The 16,457-nt window shown below is 43.7% G+C and overlaps 1 protein-coding gene across 4 annotated transcripts in view; it reads left to right on the top strand.

The window, feature by feature from the left end:
- LOC125456512 (uncharacterized) overlaps positions 1 to 16,457 on the top strand; it is a 405,052-nt gene that overhangs the window by 150,143 nt on the left and 238,452 nt on the right. Inside the window, exon 5 of one of the 4 annotated variants that reach the window (XM_048539688.2) lies at positions 10,025 to 11,330. The exons of 2 other annotated variants lie outside the window; for them this stretch is intronic. In XM_048539688.2, coding sequence (XP_048395645.1) covers positions 11,264 to 11,330 — 67 coding nt within the window. In that variant the 5' untranslated portion in view covers positions 10,025 to 11,263. Of the gene's footprint in view, positions 1 to 9,243; positions 11,331 to 16,457 lie in introns of those variants that run through there. One more of the 4 variants, XM_048539687.2, reaches the window with a different exon arrangement.

Here is a 16,457-nt window from a genome sequence, read left to right on the forward strand (position 1 = left end):
CTTGTCTCAGATTGACATTCACAACTGCAAAGGTTTTGATTGTTCCTCCTGAACCAATGAAGGTTCCCATGGACAGCTGAAGGAGATGAAACTGGAGAACTTTCATATCAGTTCTTAACTTTCTTTGTAGCTATCTCACATTTTTACACTGCTCGGTTTTCCCTCATTTATCCTATTTTAAAGGAACATTGAGGTAGATCAATCCAGCAGCAAAGAAGAGGCCATTCTTCCCAAATAACCAATACTGACTAGCATCTATTTTCTGCACAGGTTTATTTTCACCCCTGTACATTCTACCACATCAGCATATCCTTCTATTCCATTCTGCCTCATGGACACTTATAGCTTCCCTTCATTGCAATAATGTTATTTGCCTCAACAATAATTAAAGTATCTGTACCGAGGTGCCCTGTGCTTAGGATGGCATCGAAAGGTGATATGACAAACTTTTCACTGCACTTGTTCACATGCAGGTGACAATAAAGGTTATTGTATTCTATTCCTTGTGTATAATCAAGAACGCAGAACCCCATGTCAGAAGCAGCACCAGACATAACCAAAAATGAAGTGCCAGCCTGGTGAAGTTGCAACACAGGACTGCTTGTGTTCCAAACATTGAAAGCAGCGATTGACAGACAGAGATAAAGATTCCCACAATCGAAGTATCAGACCTAAACTTACATTGAATGTGGTTACGTGCTGCCAACCTATTATCAAGACTGTCATGTAGAACTGGGTATGTACCATGATGCCGGCTTTCTCTTTATGCTACTAGCTGCCTCTGCACTCAGCTTCTCATCCACCAGTGTTATGTTGAAAGCATGTGGTGCCGTCAACATGCTCCTCTTCAAGGTGGTCTGCCCCCCTTATAAGACACTGGGACAAAATAACATTGCTGCAGTTTAAAACACAGAGAATGGAATGTTAGGGCAGAAAAAGGATTCCAGAGCAATGGATAGAGCCTGGAAATATGGGTGGTGGGAAAATGGACAGAAACCCTGGTTCCTCAGCTGTCAAAACCCTCACACGGAGTCACCCTCAGAAGCAAGTTGAAGCAATGGGAGTGGGAAAGAAGATCCATATTTATAGTTCTCACCTGAAGACCTAGTAGCAGTGACACAAGAACTTTGATGAACCTACATTGGTGATCAAGGTCAATGAATGCATCTTCTACCCAAAACAACAGCACTGTTCAATTCACCCACCAGCACTCATAGAGTTAAAGAGTTGTACAGCACTAAGACAGACGTTTTGATCCAACTCGTTCATGCCAACTAGATATCTTACATTAATCTAGTCCCATTTGCCTGCATTTGGACCATATCCCTCAAAACCTTTCCTATTTATGTACCCATCCAGAAGCATTTTAAATGTTGTAATTGTACCAGACTCCACTACTCCATCTGGCAGTTCTTTCCATACAGACGCCACCCTCTGCGTGAAAATGTTGCCCTCGAGGACTCTTAAATCTTTCCCCTCTCACCTTGAATTTATGCCCTCTAGCTTTGGACTCCTCTAACCTGGGGAAAAGACCTTGGCTATTCAACTCATCCATGCCTGTCACAATTTTATAAACTTCTTTTATTAATCCTTCAGCCTCTAGTGTTCCAAGGAAAATTGCCCCAGCCTATTCAGCCTCTCCTTACAGCTCAAAACCTACAACACTGACAACATCCTTGTAAATCTATTCTGAATGTTTTTTAGTTTCAGAACATCCTTCCAACAACAAGGAGATCAGAACTGGCCTAACCAATGTGTTGTACAGCCATAACATGACGTCCCAACACCTGTACTCAGTGCACTGACTGAAGAAGGCAAGCATATCAAACCCTTTTTTCACTATCTTGTCTAACTGTGATTCCCCTTCCTAGGAACTGTGAACCTGCACTTCTCCACTCAATATTCCATTGGTCACATTTGTATGCCCTCAGTCAACCTCCCCAAACACTTTTGTAGACTTTTTGCATCATCACACAAAGTGTCTGTGTGGGTTTCCTCCGGGTGCTCCAGCTTCCCCCCACAGTCCAAAGGTGTGCAGGTTAGGTGGATTGCCATGCTATAAGGTAGGTCTGGATGGGATGTCATTTGGATGATTGGTGTGGACTCAATGGGCTGAATGGCCTGCTTCCACACTGTAGGAATCCTATGATTCTATGAATTCTTATTCTCACTTAGTTTTGTGTCATTCGCAAACTTGGAAGTATTATATTTTGTCTCCACCTCCAAACCATTGATATTGAGTGTAAATTGAGGCTTCAGCACTGATCTCCCCAACTAATCACAGCTTACCACCCCCACGAATGGGCCTTTTATATTATGTTTAGGTCAGTTTATAAATTATAAAAATAACCACAAGGTCAGCCTTTGGAACTATAACCAAGCACAATTTATTACACGCCTATAAAGCTACTCGGTCAGGCCTGCACTTACTCAAAGTTGGGTCACCTGACCTGCTCTTTTAAACGTATAGCTCACATCCCCAATGAGATACTAAATGGTTTATTCAAACTTATTTTTCCTTTCCATTAACCAATCCTCAATCCGTGGCAGTCTACCCCATTCATGTCTTCTAATCCTGCGTGAGCCCTTATCAAAAGCGGTCTGAAAATCTATTTCCACCATAACCACTTGTTTCTCCACATCTTCTACTTTGGTACCATCCTGAAAAACTCACACAAATTTCTCAAGAAATAAATAGAGTAAGGGTGAGGCTGGGGAGGGTAGGTGGGATGGTGATAGGTGAGTTCAGGTAGGCAGTGGTCAGGATTGGTTAGTGAGGTGGGAGGGGCAGATAGGTGGGAGAGAAGGTAGTCAAGTTGTGTCAGTTCAAGGAGGCGGGAATGAGAGACAGGGTTGGTCATGGGATGAGGCCAGGAAAATGGTGAAATCCACATTTAGGGCATCAGGCTGTAGGCTCTTGAGGCGGAATATGAGGTGCTGCTCCTCCAGTTTGTGAGTGGTGTCATCTAGACACTGAAGAAGGCCCAGGATGGACATGTCGCCCAGGGAGTGGGAGGGGGAGTTTAAAATGGTTTTGAAGTTTTACAATCTCCTCTCCCCTGGCTTCATCCCATGTCCAACTGTCCCGCTCATCCTTGTCTCCTTGACCTGACACAACCTGTCCATCTTCTCTCCCACCTATTTGCCCCTTCCACCTCACTGACCAATCCCCAACACTCACTTCTGAGCTCCCTTCCCCCTCCCTATTTCTGAAGAAGACTCCCAACCCGAAACATAATCTTTCCTGCTCCCCTGAAGCTGCCTGGCCTGCTGTGTTCCTCCAGCTCCACACTGCGCTATCTCTGACTCCAGCATCTAAAGTTCTTACTATCTCTGAATGAATTTATCAACACATTTTCATCTGTGTAAATTGATGCTGTCCCTGCCCAATCAGACTAGTATTTTCTCAATGCCTTGTTATCGCACCTTTTAAAATAGATTCTAATAGGAGTTGAGAAAATGTAGACACACCAGAGATAGATTAGTCCAACCTGTCTCTGCCTCCCTAACCGGTTCTTCCTCTCACCCATCCCTTCCTCCCACCCCAAGTCGCACCCCCAGCTACCTACTAACCTCATCCCACCTCCTTGACCTGTCCGTCTTCCCTGGACTGACCTATCCCCTCCCTACCTCCCCACCTACACTCTCTCCACCTATCTTCTTTACTCTCCATCTTCGGTCCGCCTCCCCCTCTCTCCCTATTTATTCCAGTTCCCTCCCCCCATCCCCCTCTCTGATGAAGGGTCTAGGCCCGAAACGTCAGCTTTTGTGCTCCTGAGATGCTGCTTGGCCTGCTGTGTTCATCCAGCCTCACATTTTATTATCTTCAAATCTAGGGCTGTTGCTCTTTGGAGGTGAGGGTCAAGAGATGCAGAAGAGCCAAGAGTTTGAGGAGAACAATGGCAATGAAAAATGAGACCTGGGATTGTCTTTGTTCTCCAGACGGTAAAAAAAAGTCCAGATTGTTTGGGCATGACAGACAGTTAAGAAAGGCACAGATCATTACCGACTACTTTCTGGGTCTCATTAGAAGTCAAAAATTATTCAAAATTTAAAATGTCTTGCATGAATGGATTGACATGAAAGAATAAAAAGGACCTTCAGTCAACAATGTGTTTACCAAATAATGCAACAAAATTTATATGTCACCAGTACTTGGAGAGTTAACCAGACCAAACCAATTAGCTGTAATTAGTCAAGTAAAACCATAGAAGGTCACACCAACCTTTCGTTTAAATTATGGAAAACTTGCCCTTAATGAAAGATAATGAGCAGAAGTTTTTTTTAAGTAGTCACACTACTGTAGGTATTAGGGGCTTCATGCTCACAATTTCATGTGGGCTGAGTAACATTTAATGAGAGCTGATGGTAGAAAAATAAGGTCCAAATTGAATGGATTTCATGAAGCTTGGAAAGTCCCATGCCTGTAACTCATTTAAAATAATATCCATCACCAATCCTCTACAGAGGAAATAAATGAATACACTCACCATGGTGACATGAGAGAGCGTGATTGTTTCAACATTGCAAAACAAAAACTCCTCTTTTTTGAAACAAATAGTGAATTCTTCGGTGACTCAAACCCTTGCTGATGAAATCTGGTTTCAGAATTGCAGCACCAATGTAAACGTAGATTTACTGACATTTGTTTCCACACAGGAGATGCTGCCATACTAACAGTATCTTATTGCACTTTGGTAGGTGACTGACACTCCTTTCCACTCTCCCACTGCTGGTAAGTATAGAGCACCTTTCCTGTTTTGGATATACTCCATCAGGTGCTCCAGTATCCTGTCCCAGAAGCCGGGTGCTCTCTCCCTCAACCGTTCTGAAACCCTCCAATGTGTATCAACTAGTGAAGTCCGCACCTTCGATAGAGCTGTTTTCCCAGGAGTCCATATATACTTTTATCATTGATCAGTGTTTGGGTGCTAAACCAACAGATTTCTGGCGTAGCACCTCAAAGCAGCTGCAGTGACCTCCCATCTGTGGCTCAACACCCAGTCAAGGTTTTGTGAGTCTTTTTTAATGGGAAGCAAGTGTTGCTTGTGATGTCAACATGTGTGGCCTGCATGTAATTGTCCTTAAACTAAATGGCTCATCAGATTACTTTAGAGGGCAGTTAAAAGTCAACCGCATTGATCCAGAATCAAATATAGACCACATCAAATGGCACAGTATATTAAGGTTGGAAAATTAGTTAATCAGGTGGGTTTTAACAGTAATCAATGATGATTCTAGAGTCTCCATTAATGGAACTTTTTCTTAATTTCAGATTTATTAATTAAATTTAAATTTTACTGGCTGCCACGATGGGATTTAAACTCATATGCTCAAAGCATTATTAATGCAGGCTTCTGAATTAGTGGCCCAGCATCATTATCTATCTCCCAACAGTGGGTACAAGGAAGATCCTAAAATACCTTACAGAGAAGAACAAGACATTTGCTGATATCCTACCCAACATGCTGTCATCAACAGCAAGTTCATTCGAGAGACAATGGCAGAGTTGTAATGTCTCTGAACTCACAATTCAGGCTTATGTTCTGGGGGCATAGTTTTAAATATCACCTTGGCAGCTTGTACAACTGTTTATTTTTATTACTTTTTAAACTATTTTTATAAGAGGGTTGTGGTCATGCAACAAGAATTTAGAGAGCTGTGCAGCTGATTGAAAAGCAGGACCTCAAAGGCTATAATCTCCTGCTGCCACATACTAGTGAATACAGGAATAGAATTAATAAGTTGATTAATAAACCAGTAACAGAAAACAATTATCAGCTGACTGGGCCATTTATATTGTCCATGTGTCACTCATTGTATCACAAATGACTTCACAGATTCTGCTGAGCTTTTCCAGTAATTTCTGTTTGAGAGTGATGGTTCCTCAGGGACGCCAGCCAAATCCCAGCTGTACAAGGTGGAAAGGAAGAGTTTGGGCAGCATGGTGGCTCAGTGGTTAGCACTGCTGCCCCACAACGCCAGGAACCTGAGTTTGATTCCAGCCTCGGGCGACTGTCTGTGTGGAGTTCGCACATTCACCCTGCGTCTGCGCAGGTTTACCTTGGGTGCTCCGATTCCCTCCCACAAACCGAAAATGTGCAGGCTAGGTGGATTGGCCATGCTAAATTGCCATAGTGCCCAGGGATGTTTAGGTTAGACGGGTTAGACATGGGAAATGTAGGGGAATGGGTCTGCATGGGATGCACTTCAGTGGGGATGGTGTGGATTTATTGGGCCAAATGGCCTGTTTCCACACTCTAGGGATGCTATGATTCTATGACTGTTTTAGTGGTAAGAGAGTCAATAATATTAGATATAGGCAGAATGTTCTGCAGGTGCAGACTGAGTTCAGAGTGGTGTGTTGCCTCACTGGGGCCTGGGTCAAGGATGTCATTGAACAGACATAAGGAATTCTGAAGCAATTTTCTAGGCCCGAAATTTCAGCTTTCCTGCTCCTAAGATGCTGTTTGGCCTGCTGTGTTCATCCAGCTCCACACCTTGTTATCTATTAAGGAATTCTGAAGTTCGATTGTAAAAAATAAGATGTTAGCCCTTTCAGCTCCAAAATATCTCTGCAGGAGTTCCTCATGGTAGTGTCCAAGGACCAAACATCTTCGGCTGCTTCATCAATAATTTTTCCTCCATCGTTAGGTCAGAGGAGAGGATATTCACTGATGATTAAACAATGTTCAGCGCCATTTAGAACTCCTCAGATACTGAACTGGATCAGGACAATACGCAGGCTTAGGCTGAAAAGAGACAAGTTACATTCGTGCCGCAATAATGCAAGGCAATGACCATTGCCAATAAGAGACAATCAAACCACTGCCCCTTGGCACTCAATGGTGTTACCATCACTGAATCCCCCATTATCATTAAGCAGTTACCATTAACCAGAAGCTTGACTGGACCGGTCACATAAGCACTGTGGCTACAAACACAAGTCAGAGACTAGAAATACTGCAGTGAGTAACTTACCTCCTGACTCCCCAAAGCCTATCCACCATCTACAAGGCACATATTAGGAATACAATGGAATACTCCCCACATGTCTGGATGGGTGTAGCTCCAACAACACTCAAGAATCCTGACACCATCCAGGACGAAGCAGCCTGCTTGATTGCCACTACATCCATAAGCATCCACTCCCTCCTCCACCGACGCTCAGTCACAGCAGTGTGCACTATCTACAAGACGCTCTACAGAAATTCACCAAAGATCCTCAAACAGCACCTTCCAAACTCCTAACCATTTTCACCTAGAAGGACAAGGGCAGCAGGTCCATGGGAACACCACCAGCTTCAAGTTCCCCTCCAAGCCACTCACCATCTTGTTTTGGAAATACATCACCGTTCCTTCGCTGTCATTGGGTCCAAGTCCTGGAATTCTCTCCCTTAGAGTATTGTGGGTCTGCCTTCAGCATGTGGACTGCAGCAGTTGAGGAAGCAGCTCACCACCATTTCTTCAGGGGACAAACAATTGGTAATAAATACTGGCCCATCCAGTAACACCTATTTCCCATGAGTCAATAAAAGGAAACATTGATGCCTATAAGAGGGTTGTGGCCATGAAACAAGAATTTAGAGAGCTGTGCAGCTGATTGAAAACCAGGACCTCAAAGGGTATAATCTCCTGCTGCCACATACAAAGGTACAAAAGTGAATACAGGAATAGACAGTCAGAGCAGATGAATGAGGGGCTGAGGAGATGGTGCAAACGGGGCATCTTTAGATTTTTGGATCACTGGATCCATTTCTGGGGAAAGTGGCACTGTACAACTCTGATGGGGTTGTACTGAACAGCAATGGAACCAATTTCCATGCGGAGTGGAAGAGTTGCTAGTGCTGTTGGTCGGGATTTAAACTAATATATTTGGGGAGTGGGATACAGAGTGAATGTACAAAGTGGGTGATGCACAGACCAATATAAGAGAAAAGCCAAGTCAGTCTAGGAGAGAGATTGTGTTTCGTCAACAAGAGCAACGAAAACAGAAGTGGGAAAACTCAGCAGGTCTGGCAGCGCCTGTGAAGAGAAACAAGGGTTAATGTTTTGGGTGCAGTCACCCCTCCTCAGAACTGGTTGGGCGAACCAACAGGCCCAGATGAGGTGTCTGGGAATATCAGATTTATCCTGGTGCGGAGTCTTCTCCTGGGTGTATGTTCTCAATCTGGCCGAGGTCTGGTGCAAACTTCAGAGTTGGATTCCCAAGAAAATCTTGTTAAAGACAGATTCTAAAACCACAGATAGAGCTGTGCTAGTATCAACCTCCAAAGGAACAAGGTGACCACATAACCGAGCATTAATTTTATTCAGTTCTGATTTGGATGTCATTAAGAAATTTAATTGTTCCAACCCATATTTGGAGGAATTCCCAGGGTGAACACCCACCTGAGAATTTTCTTCCTCAAGCCAGGCCTTGTAGGACTCCTTTGCTGTCTCGAGTCACATACCAGCAACAACTACAATGACTTGCTGGTCCTGATCCTGAAGAAGTTTTTAGCCACTTGGCCGAGGTGCAGCTTTATTGTGGGTTTTGCTGTGGATTGGCCTATGGTCCCTCTGCTCAGGACATGCCCTGCATGAGGCTCTGCCATTGTCTACACTCAACTGGTGTTTCCCAAGCTCATTTGGACAGACGAGGGAGTCCAGTTCCATTAAGATGCCCTGTCGCCCCTCTGCTCCGCTTGCTGCATTTTCTACTGGCAAAGCTATTTGTAGTGCCTGTTTGAAATCTAGTTGGGCTTCAGTTAGCAGGCCCTTCCCTGCATCATCACATCATTAATCCCACCCTTACTGCCTCTGAAATAACTGCACAGAGGCTGGTACCCAGGCACAATGTCACCGTTTTACTTACATGTGCACAGCACACTGCCTGTGGCCAACCAGCTCAGAGGCAGTCCTCTCTCACTTACAGGAGGCGTGTGGCTGGCATTGTTTGCCCTGCTGCCACTTTAGGCACGTTGACAGATTTTGAAGGCGCCTAGGCAGTTGGATAAAGTGGTCGGGAAGGCATATAACATACTTGCCACTATTAGTCGAGGGATTGAACACAAAAGCAAGGAGGTTATGTTGGATAATAAAATGTGAGGCTGGATGAACACAGCAGGCCAAGCAGCATCTCAGGAGCACAAAAGCTGACGTTTCGGGCCTAGACCCTTCATCAGAGAGCCTCTCTGATGAAGGGTCTAGGCCCGAAACGTCAGCTTTTGTGCTCCTGAGATGCTGCTTGGCCTGCTGTGTTCATCCAGCCTCACATTTTATTATCTTGGAATCTCCAGCATCTGCAGTTCCCATTATCTCTGAGGTTATGTTGGAGCTGTGTATGATGTTAGCCAGGCCCCAGATGGAGTATCATGTGAAGCTCTGGTCATCACACGACAGAAAGGATGTGATTGCATTAGGGACAGTGCAGAGGAGATTCACCAGGATGTTGCCTGAGGAGCTGGAGCGATTCAGGTATGAAAAGAGAGAGATAGGCTGGAGTCGTTTCTCTGAGAGTAAAGAAGGTTGAGGGAGCAGGGGATTGAAATGTGCAAAATTCTGAGGGGCATACGTATGGTCGACAGGAAGAAACATTTCGCTTGGTCAACGGATCAATAACCAGTGACAGTAGATTTAAGGTGAAGGGCAAGAAGTTTTGAAAAGATTTACTGAAGACTCTTTTTTCTTTCACCCAGAGGATAGCAGGTATCTGGAATTCATTGCTTAAGATGGTAGTGGTGGCAGGAACCATCACAACATTTAAGAAGTATTTAAATGGTGATGCTTGAAGCAACATATCATACACTGGTCAAGTATTAGAAAATTAGAGTAGATAGGCACTTGATGACCAGAATAGACACAGTGGGCCAAAGGGACTGTCCCTGAGCTGTAACACTTTGCGATGTTTTGACTTCAAAGTGTGTCATGTCGTCTGTGAAAACTGTATGAATACAAGTTTGTAAACCATGCAACCACATAAAAGTAAAATATAAACTACCGTTCTATTCTCCATCCCAAAATTCTCTTGTTTCCCAAACAGGAAGGAAATTCTACACCCAGGGTGGGCAATCGATGTTGGCCAATACAATGAAGCTCACGTCCCATGAATGAGTAAAATAAATCGTATTTGTTCCTAAGAATGCATCAACAGGATGTGTGTGTTTTTCCTGAAGTTTTCACTCCTAATTAAGAAATGTAGTTAATTAGATCTTGCCACAGTTTTCTTTCCCAGCTGTTAACTGAGAAAAAAAAATTAATTCATATTACACAGGGTTAATTTAAAGACTTGGCAGTGGTTTTGGAGAGTGGAGGTGGGGGTGAGTTGGAAATGGTGTGGTTGGTCCCAATATAACTATTTTTTAGATTGGAATTGGGAGAAAAATTGGTGCTTTTACTGCAAGATAACACAATCCCACTTAATCTGAAACTAAATAAACATTCTACTTTTTAATATCCTCCAGAACTTTTAATATAAACACTGAAAATGATAAACCCAACTCTCAAACTAGTACAAAAAGAGCCAGATGCAAATCGAAACCATTTGCTGTCTGTGTGACGTCAAATTTTCATTATTATTGTTTTCCCAAAAGCCACATGCTTTATAATCACTGTGCCCTTCCCTTGTTTATAATGTCTCAGGCAATGATTTGCAGATGTTGGGTACGGGGCTGGCTCGCTATGTAAAACCCGAAAGGAACGAACCAGCAACTTAATGCAAAACCCCGACAACAGTGAAACAAGTAACTCGGTGTGGTGGGTACTTTATTCTCTAAGGTAGCTGCTCAGAGTATCAATCTGTCAGGCATTGATGTAGACAGCTCAAATGGGCCCTGATTGTGAAGCCTACATTTTAAAACTACAGAACATCCTGTTTTCTTCTCCCGGATCAGCTGTTTAGTCAGAGACTGTCAAACTTCCTGTCAAAACAATTAACTGTCTCAGCTTGGGGTTTTCTTTCTTGACGAATGCCTCCAATTATTTTTTTCTGCTTTGGACTTGAATGACAGTGTTAACATAGATTAGAGTCTGCTGCATCATTCTCCCTCTCACCACCCTCCTCCCAAACTCCTCAACACCTTCCCTCCTCCCCACCTCACTCCAACCCGCCCGCAGGATTGAAAAGCCCTGCTGCTTTTCTGGCTTTCTGCCCTACAGCAGTGCTTCCAGGGTGGGATCTGGCTCTACTCAGTTTACAGAAGAAACTTTTCAACAAAAAAAAAGAGACAAAACATTTTGAAACACGCCAAGCACTCAAGAGCAGGGGAGAGAAGTGTCAAGAATGGAGAAGAGAAATGAAACTCAGGACACCACTAGAAGCAGCACTGAGCTACCAGTGACAATTCCAGGTATTTTCTATTATTGCATTACTCTGTATATATTTGCTATTCTATTTTGCTTTGAATGCGTGACTGCACTCAAACTACTCAGGAAAGTTTCACCAGCACACCACACAGGCTAGGGACAGTTGAGCTTGCATTGTTGTCACTACAATAGGCAGTTAACATTGGAGGTGTGGGAACAAATGCCTCTGTACCAGGGGAGAGATAGTTGCTATGCAATGCTTTCACCTCAAAGCTTCTGTGTTAAAAGCCCCTTCAAGTGAAAATTGGTCTGTCGTGAACTAACCTACCTGTTTTTTATATCACTGGCACAGTGATGTAGTACCTCGCCTCTGGAAGTCCCTTCCCAAAACTGTCATCACTCTCTGTTACTTTATGTCGCAAGTTAGGATCCGCTGTATCGACCAACTTGTTGCTCACCCATTCTAATGTGCCGTTACATCGAGTGGTATTTTGCCCAATTATGTACCTGCGAAAAGCCTTGAGATGCTTTACTAAATTAGACGTGCTATACAAATGAATATCATTGCTGTAGCACCAGAGGGGGGCTGACTCTTAGTGATCTGTACCTCAGCATAGGGTAAACACGAGGAGGGGGTGCGGACAGTTAGAGGAAATTGCCAAGGAAATAAAAGGATAAATAAAACTATTTCGAAGGCAGGTTTTATCTGTAGTTTGTCCTTAAGATCATTACACAGAGTTGTAGTTAACATGCAATGACTCAGCAGATTTATAAAATAATATGCTGACTCAGTGTGATCGGCAGTTTCAGAAAATTAAGTGCGACTTCTGTGAAGACTAATTAAAATGTAAACTGTTGTCAATTGGCAGTGAAAAATGAACAGAGTTTCTTCACAACTGATGTACCCACAGAACAACGAAGGGAACGGTTTTTGTCAAAAACTGTTGGCATGTACAGGACATGATCATGTAAATCACATGGAAATGTTTCTGAGTTAATTACAACTTCTTCCAGTTGCTCCCTCAATTCTGAAGATTCTTTTCCACCTTCATCTTTCAATTAGTATTTGTTTATCTCATTATTCAGTTTATTAGATTGCCACTTCTGATGATAGAAAACAATCAGTCGTTAGTGAATATGATTGTCTACTTAGGAAATTTTGTCTCACTGGCCTTCGATTCTATGGATTCTTTTGTGGCTGATGATCCCACTCCCAAAGCTGCATTCCTCTAGGTAGATGTCTTGTGAGAGACATATTTTAACGTGGCAATGTTGTTGCACATCAGCTGAGATAGGACCTTTCACAGAAAGTAAATCCCATTCATTGACCAGGAAACCTCGACAACTCTATCTTATTCATTCATGGAGTGTGGGCATCGTTGGCTGGGCCAGCATTTATTGCCCATTCCTAGTTACCCTTGTGAAGGTGGTGTTGAGCTGTCTTTTTGAACTGCTGCAGTCCACGTTCTGTGGGTAGCCACACAATGCCATTCGGGAGTGATTTCCAGGATTTTGACCCAACGGCAGTAAAGCAACGGCAATGTATTTCCAAGTGAGGATGGTGAGTGGCTTGGAAGGGAGATTGCAAGGGGTGGTGTTCCCATATATCTGCTTTCCTTGTCCTTCTGGATGGAAGTGGTTTTGGGTTTGGAAGGTGCTGTCTGAGGTTCAGTGGTGAATCTCTGCAGTGCATCTTGTAGATAGTACACACTGCTGCTACTGAGCGTCGGTGGTGGAGGGATTGGATGCTTGTGGATGTAGGGCCAATCAAATGTGCTGCTTTGTCCTGGATGGTGACAAATATCTTGTGTTGTTGGAGCTGTATTCAGCCAGGCAGTTGGGAACTATTCCATCACAGTAGTGACTTGTGCCGTGTAGGTGATGGACAGGTTCTGGGGAGTCATGAAGTGAGTTACTTTCTGCTGCCTTCCTGGCCTCTGACCTGGTTTTGTAGTCACTGTATTTATGTGTTGAGTCCAGGTGAGTTTCTAGTCAATGGTAAACTCCAGGATGTTGATAGCAGGGATTTAGTAATGGTAATGTCATTGAATGCCAAAGGACAGTGATTAGATTATGTCCTATTGGAGATGGTCTTTGCCTGGTATTTTTGTGGTGCGAATGTTTTTTTGCACTTGTCAGCCCAAGCCTGAATATTCTCCAGGTCTGCTGCATTCATGCTGCAACTGTACAAAACGTTAGTGTGGCCCTATTTGGAATATTGCGTGCAGTTCTGGTCGCCCCATTACAGGAAGGATGTGGAAGCATTGGAAAAGGTGCAGAGGAGATTTACCAGGATGTTGCCTGGTCTGGAGCGCAGGCTGTATGAAGAAAGGCTGAGGGTCTTGGGTCTGTTCTCATTGGAGAGAAGGAGGCTAACAGGGGATTTAATAGAGACATACAAGATGATCAGAGGATTAGATAGGTTGGACAGTGAGAATCTTTTTCCGAGGATGATGACTTCAGCTTGTACAAAGGGGCATAGCTACAAATTGAGGGGTGATAGATTTAAGACAGATGTCAGAGGCAGGTTCTTTACTCAGAGAGTGTAAGGGTGTGGAACGCCCTGCCTGCCAATGTAGTTAACTCAGCCACATTAGGGGCATTTAACCAGTCCTTGGATAAGCATATGGGTGATGATGGGATAGTATAGGGGGAGGGGCTTAGATTGGTTCACAGGTCAGCGCAACATTGAGGGCCAAAGGGCCTGTTCTGCGCTGTATTGTTCTATGTTCTATGTTCTATATTTGAACGTGGACTGCTGCAGTATCTGAGGAGTCGCAATGATACTCAACACTGACTGGGGATTTCCCAACAGCTGCAGCCCTCATCTGCTGTCACAGACGTTAATATCACACAAGTATCTTCCACCTGGATCGCCATTAAGGACTTGTTTTGGATTGTGCTCTGGCTGTCTCCTTCCTTCAGACCTTACTATCATGGGTGGCACTGCCAGGAGTTGAGAATTCCTGACAACATCACTCTTGGGATCAACGGAACATTCAAGCCAATCCACCGCAGCAAGGTAGCAAGGATTATTTTATGTATTGAATTGAAAAAGATATAAGTTTCCAACATGGAAACAGCCCAATTGGCCCATGCTCCGTGTATATCTTCTTCATCCAACACTTCATATAAGCGCATTAAAAAGGTCTCCTGCACATGCTTCTTATGTGTTTATCTAGCGATGGCCTTGTGGTGATATTACTGGACTGTTAATCTAGGGACCCAGGCTCGAATCCTGTCATGGTGGAATTTGAATTCAATAAATATCTGGAATTAACAATCAAATGATGACCACAAATACAATTGTTGGAAAGACCTGTCTAGTTTACCAATGTCCTTTAGGGAAGGAAACTGCCATCCTTACCTGGTCTGGTCTACATGTGACTCCAAACCCTCAGCAATGTGGTTGATTCTTAACTGCCATCAGGGATGGCCTGTGAATGAATTTTAAAAAAAACTTCTTGCTGTAGTGGGTACTATATTTTAACCATTCTGGGGTTAAAATAAATTCCTAAATTTCTCCACTGAATTTATTATTGTCTATCTATGGCCTGTATTCTGGTTTCACCCACAAGTGGAAACTTGTTCTTTGTGTAGGCCTGACCCAACCCTTCCGTTATCTTAAAGATCACTATCAGGTTACCCTTCGGCCTTCTAAAAGCAGAATACTGGAGGTGCTGGAAATATGAGCTAAGAACAGAGAAATGAGTCAAGTGTGGCAGCATCTGTGGACAGTGAGAGACGGAATCAACATTTTGAGTCCAGAATGTGGCTTCAGTTCTGAGCTACCCCGGTACGTCTTGTCTGTCCTGTCAATATGTCCATCAGTCTTCTATGTTCTAAACAAGAAAGCCCCAAGCCTGTTCACTTTTTCCTCACAATGTTATGCTTGCAAATCCCCTAAATGAATTACATTATTTCACTTAACTAGAAATGTATGATTCTTCACATTCTTGATCACATCTTCACCTTCAATAAACTTTCCTCAGAAACAAGCCTTTTGGTTTCATGCAACGATTTGAGCAGACTGCTCACACAGCACAAAACCGACAGAATCCTGCGTCGGTGGAAGATGTTTCCACTCGTAGGAGAGACTAGGGACCAGATTGCACAACCTCAGAGTGAAGGACGGCTCTCTAGAACTGAGATGAGGAGTAATTTCTTCAACCAGAGAGTGGTTACTGTGTGGAACTCATTAAGAATCTATCTCCATCTTAGAAATATTCAATGGCTTATGTGCTCCAGACTCTGGGAAAACAGTTTATGGAGAGAAAATAATACCCCTCATTTTTAAACTGTGCACTCTAGTTCTAATCTCTCCTGAAGGAAGAAACATTAGGGTGGCAAGGTGGCACGGCCTGGTGGCTCAGTGGTTAGCACTGCTGCCTCACAGCGCCAGGGACCAGGTTCAATTCCACCCTCGGGCAATTGTCTGCGTGGAGTTTGCACATCGTCCCCATGTCTGCGTGTGTTTCCTCCCACAGTCCAAAGATGTGCAGCCTGGTTGGATTGGCCATGATAAACTGCCTGTTCAGGGTGGCGGAGATTATGTGGGATGAGTCTGGGTGGGATGCTGTGAGGATCAACGTGGACTTGTTGGGCTGAAGGGCCTGTTTCCACACTGTAGGGATTCTATGAATTGAGCCATGAAAAAACTTCCTTTCAGCGCCCACCTTATCAGGTCCCTTCAGATTCTTATGAATTTCAATAAGAGCACTTCTCTGACTTCGAAACTCCAAAGGATTCAAGCCCAACATATCCATCCCTTTCCCATAATATAATTCATTGCAGGAAGCAGTCAAGTGAACTTTCTCTGAACTGCATTTAAAGAAATACATATGGAAAAGAAAACTGTACTCCAGATGTGATCTCACCAACGTCTTGTACAGCTGTAGCAAACCATCCAGACTTTTGAATTCCATTTCTTATTACTTGATGAGTCTGCATACTAATGTTGTGATTCATGCACTGGGATACCTGGATTCCTCCATACATCAGAATTCTGGAATCTCTCAATATAGTATGCTGCTTACTTTTACTCTTCCTGCCAAAGTGGAAGAATGATCATTATAATATTGTCAGCCTGGTCCTCGGTTAAATTTGGCTAGTGAAATGCGGAAGGATCTTAACACTAGATTGAGTCCTCAAGACTCCTAGTGGCACCAGCA

Source organism: Stegostoma tigrinum, chromosome 8 (assembly GCF_030684315.1).
Source record: "Stegostoma tigrinum isolate sSteTig4 chromosome 8, sSteTig4.hap1, whole genome shotgun sequence".
Lineage (NCBI taxonomy): Eukaryota > Metazoa > Chordata > Chondrichthyes > Orectolobiformes > Stegostomatidae > Stegostoma > Stegostoma tigrinum.